The sequence below is a fragment of the Pecten maximus genome, chromosome 7 (assembly GCF_902652985.1).
Source record: "Pecten maximus chromosome 7, xPecMax1.1, whole genome shotgun sequence".
In the NCBI taxonomy this organism is placed as follows: domain Eukaryota; kingdom Metazoa; phylum Mollusca; class Bivalvia; order Pectinida; family Pectinidae; genus Pecten; species Pecten maximus.
The window spans coordinates 39,670,992-39,695,648 of NC_047021.1; the positions used below are offsets into that span (position 1 = coordinate 39,670,992).

Below are 24,657 nucleotides of genomic sequence, written 5' to 3' on the forward strand. Positions count from 1 at the left end.
TATTCCTCTCAACCAAAGACAATAATTGTATAATGTTGTATATATATTGTGATGTATTGTCAGGGTTGGACGATTGGGATATCATTGCCCCGGTGGACGTACCGCAATACAAAGTCTCCAACCTGGTGGAACGGAACTCCATCTTGGGTTCACTAACCGGGACAATATCAAATCAAGTGGGACGGACCGTGTCACACATGCAGCGTGTCATGGGTAAAGGCCTCTTATTATATCCTCACCCTCAATAATGTAGCCCCCTCCCCTTCTGATGTAGCCCCTCCCTCTCTGATGTAGCTATAGCTACTGACCTATAATGTAGCTCCTCCCTCTCTGATGTAGCTATAGCTACTGATCTATAATGTAGCTCCACTTGTGATGTAGCTCCTGTTCTGCAAGGTAGGTCCTCATCCCTGATGTAGCCACCCCCCCCTCTCTGATGTAGCCCCTCCCTCTCTGATGTAGCCCCTCCCTCTCTGATGCAGCCCCTCTCCCTCTGATGTAGCCCCTCCCTCTCTGATGCAGTCCCTCTCCCTCTGATGTAGCCCCTCTCTCTCTGATGTAGCCCCTCCCTCTCTGATGCAGCCCCTCTCCCTCTGATGTAGCCCCTCCCTCTCTGATGCAGTCCCTCTCCCTCTGATGTAGCCTCTCCCTCTCTGATGTAGCCCCTCCCTTTCTGATGTAGCCCCTCCCCTTCCACATGTGATGTAGCTTCTGTCCTGCAACGTAGCTCCTCATCCCTGATGTAGCCCCTCCTCTGATGTTGTGTTGATCAATTACACAGACAATCTAATTTAATAGCTTCATGTTTCTGTGTCATACATTTTGTTTATGACATATTGCTGTTGTACATTTGTATACATGTGCTTGGTTTTCTGTATTTCCTCAGCTAACAAATCTGCAGTAAGCACAGTAAAAGACTGGACACATCACATGTACCTATTATCACAGGAGCTCCACCTGGTGGACATCACAAACACTGTAACACGTGCCATGGAACAGTACACACATGCCTACATACACGCATACGCACACATGCATTCCACAACAGATATTCTACATGGTACTGAAACCCGCACCAATAAAAATTACCATAGTGTTGACTTTAAGTTTTACATTAACTTACATGCAGGTAGGGCGTAAGAATTGTACCTGCTGCCCCCATTGCATGATCGTAAGAGGCGACTAAATTTGGGATCTTATCTTTTCTCTTCTTTCTGAACAACTTTCTTCTTCCTAATGTCTCCCTTGACAATGCCTCACTTTTGGCCTTTAGTTGAGCGTTCGCCGCTGTGAGGAAGGATTTGGGTTCTGTCCCCTGACCGAGACATACCAGAGTCTTTAAAAAATGGTAGTTGCTACTCCAGGTTAGCGCTCAGCATATTTGGAGTGGGACAACTGGTTTGCCCGTTGTCAGTATAATGTGACCGGGTGGGGTGTGCTGCTGGGTGTCTTCGGCAGTATGCTTCAGTGAGATAGCACTATAAATCGGCAAAAGTTCCGGCCTATCACAAGGAGACTCAACATGAACATACCGCAGCCTCCCAAAACACACATACGCACTCACCACACGCATGCATGTCGCACACACGGGAGGCCGTCCTTAAATGACCTTAGCTGTTAATAGGACGTTAAACAAAATAAACCAAACCAAACCAATTACTGCAACATTAATTTACATTCGCTTTACATTAACTTACATTACCGTAACATTAACTTACATTACTATAACATTAACTTACATTACCATTACATTAACTTACATTACCGTAACATTAACTTACATTACCGTAACATTAACTTACATTACCATAGCATTAACTTACATTACCATAACATTAACTTACATTACCATAACATTAACTTACATTACCATAACATTAACTTACATTACCATAGCATTAACTTACATTACCGTAACATTAACTTACATTACCGTAACATTAACTAACATTACCGTAACATTAACTTACATTACCGTAGCATTAACTTACATTACCGTAGCATTAACTTACATTACCATTACATTAACTTACATTACCATTACATTAACTTACATTACTATAATATTAACTTACATTACCGTAACATTAACTTACATTACAATTACATTAACTTACATTACTATAACATTAACTTACATTACCATAACATTAACTTACATTACCATAATATCAACTTACATTACAATTACATTTACTTACATTACCATAATATCAACTTACATTACAATTACATTACAATTACATTTACTTGCATATTACCATTATATATATTCACTCTTACATGGAACATGTCTCTCCTAAAATCCCTATGATCTAATAAGCATCCAATTATGTTTCAAATCATGTAGTCATGTGTCAGAAAATGTTAGCAATTCAAAATATGGTTATTATATCATCAGCTTCTATTTTCTTAGAAGATTTGAAAAAATGAATTCTTTCAAAAAAAAATTGCAGACAGATTTCCTAGCCTGTGCTTGAATCGTTAACACCACTGAATCTCTTGTGTGTTTTAGTTTATTGATTACCAATAAATCCAGAGTTGCAGCGTGTATGTTTCATAAACATTCTCGTGGATATACTGACTTGTTGTTTTGTCATTGCTAGGTCTGAGACATGAGGATGAACAACGATATAGGCCTTCAAAGTCTCCAATGACGGACATGGAATTTAGGAACTACTTGGATTCCTCAGGACATATGATAAAACCAGAGGAATTCCGAATTAGCATCTACCAGGGAGGTGTGGAGCCCTCTCTGCGTAGAGTTGTGTGGCGTCACCTGCTAAATATATTCCCGATTGGACTCTCGGGGAAGGAACGGTTCGATTACATGAAGCGTAAAGAAAATGAATACTACCAGCTACGAGACAAATGGCGTGACATCATCAGTTCCGGTTCAATGACCGAGGACATTCGTTACATCACATCCATGGTTAAGAAGGACGTCTTACGGACGGATAGGACACTAAAATATTTTGCCGGCGGTGACGACAGTAAAAACCTTTTGTCGTTATTCAACATTTTAGTCACATACGCCATCACACATCCGGAAGTGTCATACTGCCAGGGTATGAGTGACGTTGCTTCGCCGCTTCTCGTCATCCAAAAAGATGAGGCACAGGCATATCTCTGCTTCTGTGGAATCATGGCCAGAATGAAAACCAACTTCACGCTGAATGAAAATGCTATGAACTTGAAATTCAAGCATTTAAGTGACATTCTACAACTACATGACCCTATTCTTTATTCGTATTTGAAAGACCACGATGCTGGGGACTTGTTTTTCTGTTACCGTTGGTTACTTCTCGAACTGAAGCGCGAGTTCCCATTTGAGGATGCGCTGTACATGCTGGAGGTGATGTGGAGCACACTGCCCCCTATGTACCCTGAGAGTGAGCTCCCCTTGACTGACCTGGATTTTTCTTTGGCTCTGTTATCAACATCACCATGCTCACCCTCCTACTCAAAGAAGCCTAGTATATATGAGAAGTTCAAGAATATGAGACGTGTGAAATCTACCAAGGTTAAAGACGTTAATAAACCTCAAAATCTAGAGATTCTGACAGGGGAGGAAACTGGGGGTAATTCTGTGAACAATAACAATGTTTTAGTTTCCAAAAATGCGACAAATGCTGGTAATGCTTCCCCATTTGAGGATGAAAAGTCTATTGTTGGGGCACAAGATTTTCCTTCTATGAAGGACTCGATGGTTGTCGATGCCCAGGCAAAATCTTCTTGTATTGACAAGTCTCTTGAAACGGAGATGGAGTCAAAAGTTAAGAAATTACATGACAGTGATAATAAAATTCAGACTGAAACTGACATTGCTGAAGAAACAGAAGAAGGGAAAAATCTTAAACAACAGACAACTGATATCGGGTCTTGTAAGTCAGTTTTAAGTGTGTCAGATTTGAGCAGCAGTGTTCATGATGAGCGCCCAGCAGGCACGTTTTATAACGGAGACATGACAAGCGAGACACCCACTGAAGGGACCGACAGCGAAGAGGTGGAGACAATTTTCTCTCAAGATCTGATACAACCGGACGGTAGTATAAACAATGATCCAAACTTTTGTCGTGATTCTTTGACCACTGAGCTGAAAACAGATGGAACGGATGATGAATTGTGCAATGATTACGTAGATGAGGACCAAGATGATAGCGGACATTCCCAGTTCTATCTCTCTCTGGACTCCACAGATGAGGGCCAGACGGAGGCTTCACCAGTCGTCTCGGACAATAAATCCGTTAAAAAACCAGGAGAAAGAGCTGGGTTTTTCCACAATGTCAAAGAGTTTATTTCAATCCCGAAAAAGAGGCCGACTGACATACAAATCCCAAAGGTTGTGGCTGGTTTTAAGGCTCCAGATATTGTACAGGGATCACTGAAAACTGATGACCTTCAAACAGTGGAAAATGGAAATGCTTCCCAAAAAATTCATCTCAGTAACGGGTTGATAAATGGGAAGAAAATGTACCCAGGGAAGGCTGTGCTATCTCCTGTATCTGCTTCACCTGCAAACGGGGAAAAACTTACCATCCCGAATATGTCTTCAAGTTCTGTCCCTTTGAACGACTCCGGAATGAGTTTGTCTGATTGTACTGAAATATCAGATGACAGTTCACTCGAAGTAATAAAGCACAGTATTCCATCAATCCGACTCCCCCCTCCAGATGTTTTTGGAAACGGCAACCCATTCCTGATGTTTGTATGTCTCACGCTGCTTATGCAGCACCGTGAGGCAATCATGCATAAACAGTTGGAGTATGATGAGATTGCCATGATGTTTGACAGAATGGTGAGGAAACACAATGTTCACAAGGTCCTTCACCAGGCCCGCGTATTGTATACTGATTACCTACAGACACAGAAAAAGATGGAGGAGCAAGCCGAGGCAGACGACCATGTGTTTAGCGTGTAGTGCTGTATACAAGGTCCTTCACCAGGCCCGCGTACTGTATACCGATTACCTACAGACACAGAAAAAGATGGAGGAGCAAGCCGAGGCAGACGACCATGTGTTTAGCGTGTAGTGCTGTATACAAGGCCCGCGTACTGTACACCGTCCGTGACTATCTACAGACACCTACCAAGATGGAGGAGCAAGCCGAGGCAGACGACCATGTATTTAGCGTGTAGTGCTGTATACAAGGTTGTTCGCCAGGGCAGACAACCATGTATTCAGTTAGTGGTTCTATATACAAGGTCTATCACCAGGCCAACGTACTGTACATCGATCGAGACTGATTACAGACACAAAGATGGAAGAGCAAGCAGAGGCGGGCAACCATGTGTTCAGTTAGTGGTTCTATATACAAGGTCTTCACCAGACCAACGTACTGTACATCGATCTAGACTGATTACAGACACAGACAAAGGTGGCGGAACAAGCTGTGGCAGATGACTTATCAGTGTATGGTTCTATATATACTTTAAGCCAGGGTACAGTTGTTAAATGCTTAGATATACAGCATTTATCCTGTGGCCAACACATTAATTTGTCTCATAGTAGGGGGTGGGCTAATTGATGGACAATGAAAAAATGAACTTTGACTCAAAATTTCGGGTGAGCTTATTTGCAGGACAATGACATAGCTTTTATAGCATTTCCACTAAACTAAAAATTTATGTGGGTGGGCTTATTACCAGACATGGGCTAGTTATCTGATATATACAACAGCTTACATAATATATAATCAAATGCTGGAATTTTTTCCATTTATGTTGAGACCAACAGTCAAGATTTTCTGCACACAGGATTTTTCTTTGAGAATAAGTCTGGAATCATCTTTTGATTCTAAGGATATTTTCTAAATGAAACAACAATTGTAAGCAAGAGGTTAGTATCAAAAAGCTTTCCACATATATATGTTTGCAATCTAAAAACATTCTAAATTCATTTCCACAAAAACAGTTTAATACCACCATGAATATCCAAATATTCCTTACAATAGCCAAGACAAACCGATCCAATATGTGTATCACTTTTGATTAACTGTTTATTTGTGAATTATTCTTACTGCATGAATTCACTGAACCAGGCATTTAAAAATATAAGATTAGGGTAAATTTGTAAAATCTATAAATTATCATTCCTGTTTGTGTTCTTTATTAGGCTTATCAAGGTATAATATCAAATACATTATATAGTTATGAAATTATGATTTAGAAATACTTACATTTTTTAGCTTTTTAGCAGACAAAATGTTTAACAGCTTGCTTCTGCATTTGTTAAAATGATGTTGATGACATAGATGTATTGCATTTTTGTGCAATTTAACTGGCTGATAATTGTCGAAGTGAGTTGTTTTCCAATAGTATGTTAACTGTCTATTCAATGCTGATGGGGTTTAGAGTACGTGTACTAAATGCTGCAAGATTGGATTTGGTGTGAAGTTATCTCCCTTCGTTCCAGGCGTCCATTGTTCAGCTCTATGACTGAACCTTTTTTCATTTATACTGACAAATGATTTTAGCAATGTTTTAATTAAACTTAACATTTGTAACATATAAGTCTACACATTTCTACAGCTGGCAATGCAGGCTATGGAAGTCTTTGTCAAGGCTTGCCAGGAAGTAAACAAACAAAACAAATCACATTGTCTTTATTTGATGAACAGACAAAGTATTGGCCTGTGATAAATTACTTTTGTGTTAATAGAAAGTACACTCTATCAAACCAAACTGCTATAATGAAAGCGACTTTAACCGTATGTATACATGGTCTTATGAAATCAGAGCTCATGGATGTTTTTTGGTTTAAACAGCGAATTTATATAGTCCCAAATTTATTTGTACAAGGTATATTACACAATTTAGGGGGGTGTTCAATTGTTTCGTTCAAAATTTTGATATTTTTTTATCTTAAAAAATATTAAATCTGGTGAAGGTTGTAATTTTCATCAAGATAAATGGAAAAACATCGAAAATTTTAAACGAAGCGAAATTTTTATAAACAGTAATCATCTTCAGAAATTCCCACAAGATTCTTCCCTGTCATTTGACTTTATTGCAATCACCAGAACAGAGTCTCCTTTGTTTCTGATGATGAGTAATCACATACAAGATGTACACTATCTCTAATACAATTGTTGTACTGTATAAAGAGTATATTGTGCTTAGTTATACTTACAAAGATTATATTTTCTGTAAATGAAGATTTGCTGGTATTATGTGAAACTACTCGTTCGTACTTCCTGATCACACTGGTCTGCCTAAAGTACTTGTAATGAGGAAGTTTTCTTTAAATGGGGAAATCATGTCTGTCATTATGATGTGATAGATGACTGAGCCATACAATTTGTATCATATTTATACCTGTAAAACACATCTAGGGCCGTTAATTAAAAGGTTTTGCAGTAGGCATGTTCCTGTGGAATTTGTCTAAATTAGGTTTGAAAAAGTTTTAAATTTTTGTGAATATGTGTCATGAATGTTTGAGAGCTTTCAGTACTCTGGTCCTAAATACCAGTCAACATACAGTTTTAAATTGATATTGAATTTCAACTCTGTTACCACATTATGTTGATAAGGAGTACTACACATGCTTCAAGTTAAAAGTACATTGTATTTCTTGAATCATGTCTTGTTGTAAAAAAAATCACACATGTTGTGTGGGAATGATAAATCTTTTTAGTGCTGTTGATATTTGAAAGCTGAGTAATTTGTGAGAGAACTTGTAAAGAAATGTAAAAAAAAAAGAGCTCTCTATTTGTTCTTATGTTTACCGGTATATGTAATATTGAATACTTCTTGGTAATCAGTTCAGATATGAATTCCTGTGATACCACACATATATCATGTGTAATACTTTGTGATCTATTTGTGGTATTTATGGAACAGGTATTAAAAGAACAATTCACATAAATAACTCCCATGTGGTCGCAAAATTAAACCCTTACGTAAATCAACAAAGTAGATTACGGGTATTGTGTTAAAACAGTCAGCCCTACAAAAATGCCACACATAGGGTGTTCTAGTCTGAACCAAGGGAGGTAATTCATGAATGGCATATTGTGAAATGAAAAGCTGGTTATATTATGGACCCTCTGTAAAAAAACAAAAACATATTTCAATCATAAAATTTTTCAAGACACTGCCTTAACAAATTTTAAGCTACTTTTTGTATGAAATTCTCATTTCTAAATCTTATTTTAAAAGAATTTTATCAATGCAAAACAAACATGGGGAGGAAATATAGCATTCCGTTTACAAATATGTATATGCTTACGTTTGTTTGTAATTTTGATAAAACTTCATATAATGGTCAATATTAGAATACCTGGAATGAGTCCGTATTTCAGGGTGCCAAAGTCACATTTACTATTTATAGAAAATCTTGTCAGTACTCTAGTGACTTCATTTTGAAACAGAATTTGATCAAACTTCATACATTTATCTTGGGCAAGTATGAAAATACCTAGAACGAGTTGGTCTCGGGGCTTAATAGTCACAGGGTGTTTCAGCGAGTCATTAGTGGTACATAAGGTAATATGTATCACTTCAGATGACTTGTACATGTTTTGATCTTCAAACAGAAATATCGAAACAATTCAAGATACTGCCATGTGTGTTCATAACAAAATTGCAATAAATGATTAAGTCCTGGTTTATTGGAAACATTTCTGTCGCATCAGAATGAGTCGAATAGTCCCAGTTAACTAATATGTTCCTCTTGTATCTACACCAGTTCAGGTGTCAAAACGATGTTACACTTTCACTCAACCTGATATTTATTGAACGTACCCTCCAGTATTCAGCCCTAATTTAACTGTTTGATAATTACCAGATATATGTGTGGTCAATGACTTCGTTTTTGAAAGTAACATTTTTAATATGACTCTTCTCCAAACCCTCCCCAACATATTTTATATATCGCCATCAATCAAGGTTATTCATTAAGGCATGGAAGTTTATTGTTATTCTGGAGATGTCAATGTCAGACAAGGTCAAATTGAGGTAAAAGGTTGACGATGTGTATTGTCAACCAGAGGATGTTATCACCCATCAGGGTGATGGCGGCCATCTTGATGTTGCCATTGACAACGGGTACTAAATGTTGCTGTATATATCTATAGTGAGTTCAGTAATAACATATGTAGCGACAGTTCCGTATATATCTTGTAATGACCACAGGGAATATCACATAGACTTTGTTTGCCTTATTTAACGACAATGTACAGTTGTCTTCTTTTTTTTACATCCTCAATACTCCAAGGGTTAGGATGACTTTCTCTTAGCACGGAGCGAAAGTGACCATATCCCCTGGAGTATTGAAGATGATTTTTATTATTGAAATGATTATATTGCTGGATAATTGACATAGAAGGCTCTTTTAATTTTCTGATGTTATGGTTAATTTGGAAAAGGACTTAATTTTTGTTTTTTACTATGCTGGGTTTATCACCCTGTGAACAACCTGCAGGGTCATTTGGAACAGGGACAGAAAAATCACAAATTTGTTGTCATATTTCATTGTTTCAGCTTGGACCATAAATACTTAAAATGTCATTATGTTCACAAAGACAAATAATATCATAAGGTTGTGATTATGAGGCCATTTGTGGCCTGAAAAAAAACATGTGCAATCTTGGATGTAAAAATTATAAACAGCCAACCAAAAGGTTGCTTGTGCAATAGTGTTGATATTCTGTAGGGCATGGGTTATATGCTTAAATGTAGCTGAACATGTCAGTTGGTACACGAAACCTTTGTGTATATTTGCTTTTTACTGCTCATTCATCTGATGAAAGTGAATGAGAATTAATCGCTCAAATGTCATATATATGTGAAACTATGTAGAAAAATGTTATATCTGAACTATAGAACTGTGGCTTATGGGGAAAAAGGGGCAAAATTATATCCAGAAATTTGCTGAAACATAATTGAATGCATAGCCCGAGAAACTATGGTGGCATTATATTATAGATATCTACCGGCAAACAATTTGATTTGATACCATTATATCTCGCCCCTCTTACCGACCTCCAACTTTGTTGTAGGGCATAAAAAAAACTTTATATTGCAAAAAAATTCACGAAATTGTTTGATGAATTTCTATGTATAATCATAGCATTTCACAGGATGTTAATTATTTGCTTCTGAGACATGTGCCATGCATTTTAACAACATGATGATGTTGATGATGTTGAGCGTTTCATGTTATAGATATACAGTATTAAAATGCATTCCACTTAGTGTTGTTCAGAAAATCGTGATCTATTCCTGTCAAATGTAGATCTAAGAACATGTTAGCATCATTTTTCAATAGTATGTAGAAAACCTTTGTGCTTAGTGTTTGTGGGAATGAAAAAAAAATGCTTCTGAGAAGCATGTGCCATGTTTATGGAGAAAAAATGAATCAAATGAAATTTCAAAATGATTGTCATACTCATAAACCTTCACTTATTGTAAAAATACTGGGTTGCTTTTCATTTGTAAAGTTGTATTCCTTCATGACGTATCCATCATCCATTGTGAATTTGTGAGTATGGAAACAGAGTAGCTATATACCATTAACACCATATGGCTCATCCGCTTTGGTGGAGGTATTGTGACTTTTACTGTGTATGTTCATCAAATGTTTAACTTATCTTAACAAGATCATTATCATTCAAGAAAGCACATAACGACTTTAAGAATTTCTTTTTTAAATCTGTAACCTTTGAGAATTTTGTCTCAATTACACTTTTTATTTTCAAAGAAATTAGCTGTATATCCCCCACCTGCGTTGTACATTTGGCACAGTCTAAGGGAGGTAATTCTAGGTAATATTTTCGTTCTTAATGAAAGCAAAGGATTCTTAATTTTCCAACAAGGTTAAAAAAAATATTGTATTGATAGATACATATAAATATGTTCATAGGGTATGATTTTAAAAGAATCCAATATTTCAATAAATGTTCAGAGTCAATTTCAGATACCCTGGTTCACTTGAGTGCCAAATACTAACTTTATACAATTTTGAGATTTTGAAAAACTTGATAACACATTAACGAGTCTCGTTGCTATTTTTTTTTTGCGAGAACTTTAACATCATATGCAATTTGTAGTCATGTATTATGAAATCCATTGTGAATTGTGAGTATGGAAACAGAGTATAATAAAATTATTTTATTTTGTTTTGTTTTGGCATGTATTGTCAATTAAAGTTTTCTGTTGTTGCATTGATTTGTTTGTTTATTTTTACATGCTGAACCCATCCTGACCTCATAAACTTGCATATTTAATGAAATTAAATTTCCAATGCTGTTTCCTGAATCTTACGACAACCTTTATAATCGATTGGTATTCTGTTTTCATATCTTAACTATATTGCACTATACAGTCTAAAATTATCTCTGTTGTGTAATGCAGGGCATCAGATTACACACGTTTCACTTCAGACATTGATTTGCCAGCCCAGAAATCTATATAGCTATGATTACAAGTGTTTCACTTCAGACATTGATTTGCCAGCCCAGAAATCTATATAGCTATGATTACAAGTGTTTCACTTCAGACATTGATTTGCCAGCCCAGAAATCTATATAGCTATTACTGGCCAACGTCAGATGGCGAGCTGTTTAAATTGCCCTGCATCCATGGTCCTTCCTTGTTACTGTTACAAATTTCATATATAGGTTCCCTTTGGTCCCCAGTTGTGCCTTTTGATTTCGTGACTGATCAAAAAAAGAAAAAAGGTGACTATCTTGGATTTTGGCACTGGAGTGGACATTTGTTTTCAATACATCTCGGAAAGTTCTTCTAAAATCTTCCTTAGACTTCAGATATAAAATCCCCTTGTTATTAAATGATTAAGAGGAAGATGGAAAAGTAGAGAAGTCTTTTATAGGACTGATGAAGATGATTCAATGATGGGTGTGTTTATGGTTTATTTGGTTTAATGGCCAGGGTCATTTAAGGATGTGCCAGGTTTTGGAGGTGGAGGAAAGCTGCATGGAGTACCCGGAGAAAAACCACGGCCTACGGTCAATACCAGGCAACGGCGCTCGTAAGTTTCGAAATCGCAACCCAGAGGTGAAGGGCTAGTGATAAATCGTCATCGCACCTTAACCACTCGGCCACTCAAGGACCACAACGTCATAAGATGGTGGACTTAAACATAACGTTTTATAGTATGCTAATACCTATTTTATCCTTAACCACTCGGCCACTCAAGGACAACAACGTCAAAAGATGGTGGACTTAAACATAACGTTTTATAGTATGCTAATACCTATTTTATCCTTAACCACTCGGCCACCGCAGCCCCAATGGGTGCTAATATCCCTCTGGGATTATGTTGTATTAAGTAACATGAATGTTAGATGACCTCTATAAACACATCCTCAATACTCTGGGAGTTAGGTTCACTTTTGTTTTCTGCATCCCTGGAATATGTCACTGCAAACTCAAAGGCTCAGTCGTAATTATCTTGTTAATAAAACAAAAAGACTAGTTTGATCTTTGATGTACCTGCTGCTACATCAAACAAATCTCTGTTCGCCATAAAAATTAAATTGACTTGCTTTGACATGGTTGTTGCCCCTCTGTAATCTTAAAAAAAAAAAGAACAGGTTAACACTTGGTGAGTTTTTTCCCCAGAATGCCAAATAGCTAGTTTTGTGTCTTTGGTTTAGCCTCGACATATTCCAGGTGTACAGAGACCAAGGTGGGTTGAGTATCGAGGATGCTACAAATACTTAAAAAAAAAAATCCACATCTTAGGTTTTCATATTTATTGTATAATAACGCTATTCATACACATGTAATCCAGAATGTGGGCAACTGAACACTGATGTTCTCAAGTCTTGCACACAGTCTTTATAGTCACATCACAAAGTATTCACTATAGAAAAAAATAACTATATTGGCCATTTCCATTGATTCTTTGGTGCCTGTCCAACTAACGGTTCCCACGCTTTGCAGTCCAACATCTGTCTTGACAATTTGAGTTCACGCTTGGCCTTTAAAAAAAATCGATAAATAAAATTTTTCACTAATATATTTTTTTTTAACTTCGTCAATCTGATGTTCAGTTCTTTTCACTTTGAATACAATTATGTATATCTAAACTGAATATTTCAGCAAGGATCAAAATACATGTGTTAATTATGAGAATAATATCTCGGACTAGAATCAAACACTTTAAACTAGACAAACACACCCGCATGGAAAACAGGGATTAAAATCAAAGAAAATGACAAGCAAACTCTATTCTTGGCAGTGGGGGGAAAGGAATCACAAGTTACTGTGTGGAAAGTAACAATATTTACTATTGTGACAAGGGAGATCTTTACCTGAAGAACAACCTCTTCAATCTGACCATCATTTATCTTTTCTTCCAACTTCAGTAAATCTTGTTCCTGAAATGAAAACAAAAGAAAAATATTTTAAACACAATCCTTTCTTTGTATCAATGCAATATACCTCAAAATATCACCAGCAGCTTCATTGTAATGAGAACAACTGTTAGTTCCACAAACGTCGACATTTTAAGATAAATATATAAATGTTTCTAACACAAGACATTGAAATACAGGAACATGCTCAAGTGAGATTGTATGTGTACGGAACGTGTGGCTCACGATCGACTTAGATAAATCCACGTAATTGCTGATAAATACACAATTTCAAGGAATTAAACATCAAAATAACTATTCATTTCTTTGATTATTTGTTAACTATTACTTTCTAAATGCTTTATATATGTAATATATATATATAAGTATTAAATCAATCCTGCTGTGAAAGGAAACGATCACATTCTCAGTCAAATCACATTCATTCTGACTGGGAATTCGAAAAGGCTTGTACTTGCATATAGTGCGCAGTGGTCTTTTTCACTTGTCAATTTTTGAAAAAAAGTGCGCACTATACGCAAATATTTACGGTAGTATCTGTTAACATTTCTATCAAATTGCAATAAGCATCATGGGTTCGCCTAACTATTGCTGAATAAATATGGATTGGTGTACGTACCATATGGTATATAACTTGGCTAGAGATGCTTGAGTTTCAGTTTTAAATTCAGAAAATGTGTCAGCAAAATGGTTACAGTGGAAAATCTTGGTCATCCAAAACCTGAACATTTTCTTACCTTTTCTACCAAAGCAAGTCTTCCCTTGATTATAGATTCTGTGTTTTGTCTGTATGCAGCATTTTCTGGCATTTTTGCTACAGTTCTTAAAATCTTGTCGTATACTTCCATCAAATTCTACAAAATAATAATATAATTAAATTTTGAAAATGTTCATACTGCCACTGTACAATATTATTAATAAGCAATTATTTGACATTATAATTTTACTCATAAGATATATACATCCTTTGTAGTTAGTAAATGAACTTTAAAAATTATACATAAAATTCTCTTGAATCACTCAGTATTACTGAATATTTGACCTTAATTATAATTAACGCATTGAATGAACTTCAATGAAGATATTGTTTAATGGATTTAAACTTACTTCTCGTGCAAATGGATTAACTGCCAATCGGGTGAGACCCGTTGTCTGAAAATGAAAAATATAACACCTTTTACCAATATACTGCACGTGCAAATATTTTCAGAAAGTACTTTATGGATCTTTTCAAATTGTAGGATCAATTTCAGAATGACAAGAAAACAAAACCGTCATAGGTTCCTCGTCGTGTTACCATCCAACATTACTGGAACACATGGACAATGTCTACTCTTATAAAATAATGTATTTAAATATCATAAGACTACTGCAGTGATCAGGTAACGTACGCATCTCTTACTCCAACAATGTTAGAGGTTTTACACGGCGAGATACTTTTGACAGGCGCCGTCGGCAAAATCATATCCGATAGAAAAAGATCCGAGCAGCGGCCTCTTATGTTATAAGAGTAACGCGTACGTATCTCTAGATCTGTGCTTAAACAGTTTGAGTGAGACAAGGCAGGTCCCTGTGTCTATTGTCAATTATCAACAGACCAAATTCGTCGATCTCTTGTAGAATATATATATCATAGGCCTAGCAGTCATTCAAATATCCGACATAAACTCAGAGAGGCCTTTAGAACACCAGCAGTATATATAGCCTACTGTCAATAATAAACACAGCTGAGACTGATCAAGGTCACCGATCGAGCTTTCGCAGAAAAGCGATTAACCATCCGGTCCAAGACCTTATTGGCGTATAATGCTAGAGTAAAGACAAACATTACATACATATTCTATCTTAAAGATTTGTTATCAACTTCTCAAAGTATTCTGATGAAAATGCTATATTTACAGTCTTACCTTTTTCAGTGCGTTTCTTGCAGCCATTTTTACCGGAAGTTGATTTGTGAAACGTTGTGCCGAAGTCGAAATGATACAGGCTCTTTGATTGGTCAATTTAGTTGAAAGCAGCCGATGTACCTGCGACCTGTCAGGTGAACATCTACAAGCACATTTTACAACGTGGGTTGTTATTTTGATTTATACACTCTCGAAATTAAGCATCTGGTCATTATAAAATGATTGATGTTCTTTTTGCCTACTATCATATTCAATGAAAAAAGAGCATAAGTATACACGTGGCCTTGACCGCATGAGAATCAAAAAGAACCAAAATCAAAAAAAGTGTTAGTTTGATCGATTTTCCATTATTGTACAGGCGAGCCCAGTGACTACGTCATTATTCAATTATAAACATGACTGTTTTGATTAATTAGGATTGATTGTATTTTTTTATTCACTTTTAACTTTAATGTATTTGCTTGTGTAACATATATATATATACTGTTACTACACTGTGAATTAACTTGATTGCTATCATCTTCGATTAGTTTCAGTTATTAATTCAAAACTAAGTTAATTCGTGACGAAAATTATGGTTTTTTTTTGCATAGTTCAATAAGTATGCCCTTGCTGTTTTAATAAAAATATGTTCAATTATATTTTTTCGTCACAATAATAGCATATATCTATATAGATATCTATACTACATATAAATCTCTGATAAAAGTATGTATAAAGTTTGTTGTTATAACTTTCCGCTTTAAATGAATATTCTTGTACCTTGTATGTCAAAGCAATCTTCTAGCTATATAGCTTCAATGTAAAGGTCACTAGCTATATATAGCTTCAATGTCAAGGTCACTAGCTATATATAGCTTTAATGTCAAGGTCACTAGCTGTGTATCATTCTGATCTATCAGAGTTACTTCCCCTTGTTTCACTCTTTTCAGTACAGTGATAACTTGACAGGTGATGGTGGCTAAGACTAAGAGTGGTCATGCATATATATGTAGCCGGGCCAGTGCTACATTGAATTAAAACAGCAATGCTGATATTTCCGTTAGAGCACTTTTATTTCTCATAATGAATAAGACCCTACAATAAAACAAATACAACATATTACAACAAGTACGCATTCGATAAAAGCTAGAAACTAGTCCGTGATATACATGTACACTTCATGAGAGATATACTTTATCACATTAAATACAACTTTTCCATAATGGTTACCATTAATATAACGACTTAAAATGCATACATATATCCTACTGTTTATGATAAATTACACAATTTATCAACTTAGTGAATACACATTATTTTTAAATTATGTAACATAAATATCAACAAAATACAATGTACATACCCTATCAATCCGACAGGGGTCTTAATGACAAGAGTAATAATTCTGGTCTGTCGTCTACATATTCAATTCATCTGCAGAAAGAAATAGAACATCCCAAATTAGTAAAGTCGTATAATACATGTACTATTAAAAAAAATGGTTCTCACAAGAACGTAATGACGAACCACACCCAAAATATGTCTAATTAAAGAAAGAATAATTTAGCTTTCTCAAACCGAAAAATATATAATTCTGTAAAGGTTATTGATAGCATATAACTTTACATAATTTATAACTCTTAGTACAATGTACTTACTTTACGGTATTGCTGCAGGGTACCTCTGATGTCGAGTGCAGGAGTGACAAATAAAACTCAAAGGTACACGTACGAACATGCAGTCACGTGACAAGACATTAACATGACAATACAATACAGGTGAAATATACTCAGGTGGACATGTTAACCGGACAAACAGGTTTGACGGCTACATGTATTAAAATAGATAGAGACACCTGTAATAAAATAATTCTTAAGTACAAAATAATTGATACTTATATTACCACTCTGGTAATATACAGAAAGCATACTTTATTTATCGTATTGTATTTACTTACTGCCACATATATGTAGCTTTAATGTCAAGGTCACTAGTTATAAACCGATCTAAAGTGTAGCTGCAATATCCAGTTTTCAATCTAATGTCCGATCGATGATTACATGAGTGTTTGCACCTACAGCTTATGAAATAAACACCGAAATGTACAGGAAAAAAGGCGTATCGTATACAAATACCATATGTCTTTGCGGTAATTTATGATACATCAGGTCAAATTAAGAATTTTCAGGACTTAATACTCGAAGAACTTTGGTTTACCTTGAGCGTAAAATTGCTGTATTCATGTAAAGGTTGTAGAACTTTTACTACTTGGAAGAAATACATATTTTCCAGTAAATTTAATTTTGATTTCCTAAACTTTATTCAAATGAAGGAATGTCCCTTTAAAGGTCTCTGGAAATATTTATGATTAAAAAACAACATATAGTATCATATTAATCAGAATGATAAAAATAGAGACTTATTCTTGTGCTTATGTCAGTGTGTCTATATCTAATTATACGTCCCTGATAAAAATGTAAGTTTGTGATGAAAGGTCAAGGTCAGCTCTCCATCCTTGGTAAGTGTGGAAATATTAGCATTTTTAAAAAACAAATCTTCTGCTGTAAGGAATGACAGGATTTTTTCAAAGGGACTCAAAATGTTGTTACTCGATCCCATGTGAGTTAGAGAGACCAGGCACTGGGTAAATAGAGGAAAAACTTTAAAGTCCTTCTTTAATCATGCCATAACTACACATGATGGTTATATAGATAAAATCAAGTTTACTTTTATTTTTAGGTGAAGAAGACTCAATGTTCTATAAGGTAATCATGCAGGAAGGGTCGGAGGATCAAGTTGGGTGTTCATGGAGGAGAAGGTTAATTTTTTTGGTCTTTCTTGTTATGTATGATTAAAAAAAAATATATATTGATTCATACTTTGATATAATTAAGCTAAAAATGTTAATATCTTTCAAAATATTGAATTATCAGAATATTGAAATTTTGTTTCTTTTAATTTAATTTTGTAATTTAGTTATATTGTCTCTATTTTGTTTTATAGATCATTTAAACTTCAAAAGATATTTATTGTTTATGTCTACTTTGCTTTATAGATCATATTATATGACATGTAAACTTCAAAAAAGATATTTATTGTTTGATTAAGCTGATGTCTTCCTTAAAACTGCCAAAGTAACACATAAGCTCAATTTTACAATTATTATACCCCTGCAACGAAGTTAGGGGGGTATACTGGTCCATCCGTCCGTCCATCCGTCTGTCTGTAGACACATTTTGTCCAGACAACTCCTCCTAAACCAATGGGCCGATTTCAATAAATCTTAACACAAATATAGAGAACCATGTGTAGATGTGCATGCCACTTTCTTTTTCTCAAAATTATGGTTGTTATGGCAACTGGTCACTATAAAAAGGTTTTCCGATAAGAACCATAACTTTAAGTTTGTTCGGACAACTCCTCCTCAACCGAAGGGCCGATTTCAATGAAACTTCATACAAATATAGAAGACTGTGTAGATGTGCAAACACTTTCTTTTTCTCAAAATTATGGTTGCTATGGCAACTGGTCACTGAATTCTCTTTATTGTGAACAACACATATTTCAGACATTCTGAGTTTCAGAAATATCGGCATGCACGGGTTATCTTAGTTAGCCTCTAATTAACAGTTCAAATTCACCATTGACTCGTGCAGATTGCGGGGGTATTAGTCAGCCATCCTGGTGACAGTTCTAGTCTGTTTATGTATGAGTTATCTTTCTTCTTACACAGAAAAGAAATCTCTGTTATATTTTAGTTTTCATGATATTTGTGAAATTTGAGTTCAGCTTACTAGTGAAAGCGATATGGCAGGGGATTTCAAGTATAACTTAAATTTCAAAAACATCATAAGGTAAGTGATCTCTATATTTTCCTAGAGCATATGTATGTATATATATATATTTCTCTCGGTACAACTACAACAGGAAATACAAATCTATATCTTCGGATCACCAACACATAGTGTATATGATACATTGTGCTAATACATAGATATACAGTGCATTCAGCTTAATTGGGTTGCCTATTTGAGGGGGCTTTTACCCGATTAACCGACTTATGCAATAAGCCGAAATGACGTCGCCATCTTGGATTTGGTCTGTAATGGTTGTCAGACTTGGGTCGATTTTGAATGAAAATATTTGAGTTTATTATTGTTAATAAACAGTGTTTTTGTTTGTGCTTTTACTGATGTCAAATTGTCAGATTACTATTCCACATTGTATAAAAATACTTGTATTAAAATAATAAAACCCAGTACAATCGTAGCACCTCAAATCGGGGCCATTCATCCACGTGTTCCTAATTTAAAATACGATCTAAGGACTTGCCGACAACTACAGCTAAAATCCCTTTTGTTTATATCATAAAGGCATTCTTTTGTTCGCTACGACGTTTTTAATATTCCATATTATTTCCCATTGCCAAAGCACAGAGATTGGAGAAACCAAGTTTATTTGGGTTGTTTCCTTTGGTATAAATAAGACCTTGGCACTGGCAGTCACTGATAAAACACACAAAATCCAATTTGATGTTTTTATTAACCAGTTATAATCCCTACCTGAGTAGGAATTATAAGCTTACGTTGGGCGTCTTTCCTTTTATCTGCTCGCTACTGTAATAACTGACCTGTGTTACGTGTGTACCGGTGTCGTCACATTTTCCCTTGGCGAACCCCTCACTTTTAATCCCCCACAGTTAACAGTTAGCAGTAATATCAACCAGTCTGTAGCAAAGTCAGACCCAGGTCAAAACCTATTGTTTAGATTTCTGCTTCGAAGATTTTACATCCCAGAAGTAAAAGTTAAATTGTCTAGTGGTTAAATTATGCTTTTAAACCCCATTACGTTGGCCTGCTGCTGACTCTAAAAATAACATTTAATTTTACCCACAATGCCTAAAATCGATTCCTGTTGGGGGGGAAAAACCCCACGAGGCAGAACAACAACACAGTTCTAAACACGACAAAAACCCGACATAACATTGTTGTTTAAGGTAATATTTTACCGTTTTTTTTGACATTATAACCATCTACATTACCCTATTTGTTGATAAATGTCTAAAATTTAAAGAAATACGTGATGACTTTCGTGAAAACTGGAGCATTTCTATTTTTTTGGTCAGATTGTCATAGTCGAATAACCGAAAAATACGACTTTTCCTACCCAATTAAACAATTTTTTTTAACATGATTCAAGAGAAAATGGTTTTGGTGTTTGAATTTTTACCCCAATAAACCAAATACCCTATTAAGTGTTACCCGATTAAGTGGAATGTACTGTACATAGTAATACAAATGACGACGGAAGACAACTTTCTGACTCGTGCCCTGACCGGGCCTCGAACTCACGATCTACAGCACCCAATGGCTTAGCCAGAAAAATACCCGCTGCGCCACATCAGCGTTCTTAAAAAAGAACGTTTCAATGACATTGCGATCCAGGTATTCATATCATCTAATAGACGACTTTCACAATGATCATGTCGGGGTATCGGGCCGACCATCACTGCGCCAATATAAAATTAAAAATAATCCATTGTTTCAATTTTTATATGTTTTCCATTTCTATATATACTATGCATTTAAATCATGTATCACGATTTTCAGTGAGGCTTACGGTACAGCATAATATTTTACATTAAGGCTATGTTTGTTGTAAAAGTAACCTGATGATCAGAATGCCTACCTTACCGATCTAGGCCTAAGCTTTGATAACTTTGATAGCTTTGATAGCATATGAACTGTTCATGAGATGCTGACCTGAGTACAGGTATCTGAAAAATTGATCGAGACATGATATACGAAGTTGATATGACCCAATTACACTGTATTTCGATTACATCCTGTTTCAAGTGGAGGCCATATGCAATCACTTAATAATTGATCAACTGGTTGATTTGATACAATACGTGTGTCTGTTGTGGAATTTCCCCTGACTCCTATCAAGTGAACTGTTCTGAGGCTCACGAGTAAAAACCAGGGTACAAAATACCGTAAATATATATCATATCTATCCCATAATAAGGCTGTGTCTCAAGCTTATGTCTGATAATAAGCCCATGTCTGATAATAAGCTCATGTCTGATAATAAGCCAATGTCTGGTAATAAGCCCATGTCTGATAATAAGAACATGTCTGGTAGTAAGCCCATGTCTGGTAATAAGTACATGTCTGGTAATAAGTACATGTCTGATAATAAGCCCATGTCTGGTAATTAGCCCACGTCTGGTAATAAGTACATGTCTGGTAATAAGTCCATGTCTGGTAATTAGCCCACGTCTGGTAATAAGTACATGTCTGGTAATAAGCTCATGTCTCATGATAAAGCCATCTCTGGTAATAAACCCATGCCTGGTAATAAACCCATGTCTGGTAATAAGCCCATGTCTGATAATAAGCTCATGTCTGTTATAAGGCCATGTCTGGTAATAAGCCCATGCCTGGTAATAAGGCCTTGTCTGGTAATAAGCCCGTGCCTGTTAAATAAGCCCATGTCTGTTATAAGGCCATCTCTGGTAATAAACCCATGTCTGATAATAAGCCCATGTCTGTTATAAGGCCATCTCTGGTAATAAGTCCATGTCTGGTAATATGGCCATATCTGGTTAAAAGCCTATATCTAGTAATAAGCCCATATCTGATAATAAGCCTATACCTGGTAATAAGCCTATGCCTAGTAATAAGCCAATGTCTGGTAATAAGTACATGTCTCATGATGTCTCATGATAAAGCCATCTTTGGTAATAAGCCTATACCTGGTAATAAGCCCATGCCTAATAATATAATAATGTCTGGTAATAGGTCCATGTCTGGTAATATTCCCATGCGTCACAATAAAGTCGTCTCTGGTAATAAGTCCATAAGGTCATGCCTGCTTAATAAGCCAATGTCTGTTATAAGGCCTTGTCTGGTAATAAGCCCATGCCTGGTAATAAGGCCATCTCTGGTGATAAGCCCAACAATATCTACCTACTCTATTACAGATCAGTGAAAATGCTAACAAATAATATTACATTGTCCAGTGATAAGAAGACCCCCTTCTTTTGAGTCAATATATAATGTGTTGGCCCTTTACAGGATAGACATAGTAGCTGGGTTTATCATCCCATGACCAGCCAGGGTCATTTTGATGTGGGGTCCCCTTGTAGTAGTTGATGACCACCTCACTGAACAACATACAGGAGGCCTGTGGCATGTCATCCAAAGCAGTAAGGGTAAAGTGCCCTGCACAAGGACACAACCACAACAGCACAGACAAGCCCGTTTCTCAGCTTCCAAGGAAATACAAACTGACACGGGTAATGATCAGCTTCAAACCACAGACGTCGGACCTTCACCTGAGGTTACATGGATGGCGCTGTACCCAACTGAACTATTGCAGCCCTCTTAAGCAGAACAGTGCACAGTCTCATCACTCGCACCCACATGACGCTACAATAATTTGGTTACTCCATCTCTATATCCGAGGAAAAATGTATTGTGGTACTTAGATAGTTAAACTTAATTAAAGTTTTTAAAAGAAATGAATCTAGGAAAAAAGAGAAGGGAAGAGCTGAATCAGGGCTGTTTATTTCTTGATGGTTGTCAATTGATGTTCTGCTTCATGTAAAATAGTGATTTAGAAAAGCTGTTAAGACCAGAGGAAATCTGCGAATCATGTTCGTGAATATGGATGAGTGTAAAGCATACGTTTAGGGCTTGACACCTCAAAACCATGTCTCCAAACAGATGCAGCTTTTCTGCTAACTTTAATCCACTCCAAAAATCAATATACGAGGAGAAGAAACAGCTAGACTATAGACTAGTTTTAAGAGCCAACGAGAACCAAATCAGATGGCATTTCAGACGGCACTTTATGTAAAATTGAGGCAATTTTCATTAGACCATGTATTACGATATTGAAAGCCTATATCATTGATGCTACAGGAGCAGCACACTTCAATTGCCAGACCAGGATTTAAACGTGGGATTTCTGAACTCTATACAGAGTATTACAGACGTGTGTGAGAGTATGGGTGATTGGGTGGCACATCATTCACCTTTCACCTAGATAGGCGATGAGGGTTTGATTCTCTGATCGGAGGTGAAACCCACCTCCTCGACCATGTCGGTTTTCTCTAGATGCTTTGGTTTCCTTCCAGAGCAGGACCTATTATGTACTTTTTTTTTTTTTACACATCTTGGCCAACTTGTTTTTGATAAAGTTTATGATATTGCAGACAATGTCTACAACTATGGTTTTAGTATTGCTTTATTAACACATACAATATTTAAAACAAGGGTTGATGTTGATGATTTTGGTTTGGTTTATTTTGTTCCTATTAACAGCCAGGGTCATTTAAGGACGTGCCTGGTTTTTGAGGTGGAGGAAAGCCGGAGTACCTGGTGAAAAACCACCAACCTATGCAGTCAGTACCAGGCAACTACCTCACATGGGTTTCGAACTTGCAACCCAGAGGTGGAGGGCTAGTGATAAAGTGTCGGGACACCTTAACCACTCGGCCACTGCGGCCCCTTGTTGATGAAGCAGAAGACTCTTGTACTTTTTAATTGGTTTCCATATAAATTTATCTTTTATTTTTATCAAGTATGATTATATTAATCCTTTGTTGTTGTGTGTCAACTAGATTTCATATATTTCCTGGTTTTATCAAGTTGTTGCTTCGCTTAAACTTGCAAACATGAGTTTGAATCTGGGACCTCCAAACTACAGAAAAGATACCAAACAGGGACTCGAACCTTGGACCTCCAAACTCAAGAAATAAATACAAAACAGTCACTCAAACCTGGGACCTCCAAACTACAGAAATAAATACCAAACAGGGACTCGAACCTTAGACCTCAAACTCAAGAAATAAATACAAAACAGGGATGTGAACCTGGGACCTCCAAACTCAAGAAATAAATACCAAACAGGGACTCGAACCTTGGACCTCCAAACTCAAGAAATAAATACAAAACAGGGATTTGAACCTGGGACCTCAAAATTCAAGAAATAAATACAAAACAGGGATTTGAACCTGGGACTTCCAAACTCAAGAAATAGATACCAAACAGGGACTCGAACCTTGGACCTCCAAACTCAAGAAATAAATACAAAACAGGGATTTGAACCTGGGACCTCAAAATTCAAGAAATAAATACAAAACAGGGATTTGAACCTGGGACTTCCAAACTCAAGAAATAGATACCAAACAGGGACTCGAACCTTGGACCTCCAAACTCAAGAAATAAATACAAAACAGGGACTTGAACCTGGGACCTCCAAACTCAAGAAATAAATACAAAACAGTCACTCAAACCTGGGACCTCCAAACTCAAGAAATAAATACCAAACAGGGACTTGAACCTGGGACCTCCAAACTCAAGAAATAAATACAAAACAGTCACTCAAACCTGGGACCTCCAAACTCAAGAAATAAA

General features: G+C 36.2%; 2 protein-coding genes across 5 annotated transcripts in view; one reads left to right on the forward strand and one right to left on the reverse strand.

Annotated features, from left to right (window-relative positions):
- The window catches only part of LOC117330817 (TBC1 domain family member 25-like), a 30,685-nt gene extending 19,520 nt beyond the window's left edge, over positions 1–11,165 (forward strand). For 2 of the 4 annotated variants that reach the window (XM_033889324.1, XM_033889327.1), the window contains 2 exons: positions 64–213; positions 2,607–11,165. In XM_033889324.1, coding sequence (XP_033745215.1) covers positions 64–213; positions 2,607–4,921 — 2,465 coding nt within the window. In that variant the 3' untranslated portion in view covers positions 4,922–11,165. The remainder of the gene's footprint in view (positions 1–63; positions 214–2,606) is intronic. The other 2 variants (XM_033889326.1, XM_033889325.1) reach the window with 2 other exon arrangements.
- Positions 11,166–12,704: 1,539 nt separating this feature from the next.
- LOC117330818 (probable NADH dehydrogenase [ubiquinone] 1 alpha subcomplex subunit 5) lies at positions 12,705–15,300 on the reverse strand. Its single transcript, XM_033889329.1, has 5 exons — positions 15,251–15,300; positions 14,451–14,495; positions 14,081–14,197; positions 13,281–13,346; positions 12,705–12,947 (listed from the first exon to the last, which is right to left on the reverse strand). Exons 1-5 carry the CDS (start codon positions 15,275–15,277, stop codon positions 12,846–12,848), a joined length of 357 nt encoding a protein of 118 aa, XP_033745220.1. The 5' UTR covers positions 15,278–15,300; the 3' UTR covers positions 12,705–12,845.
- Between the last annotated feature and the right edge of the window lie 9,357 nt (positions 15,301–24,657).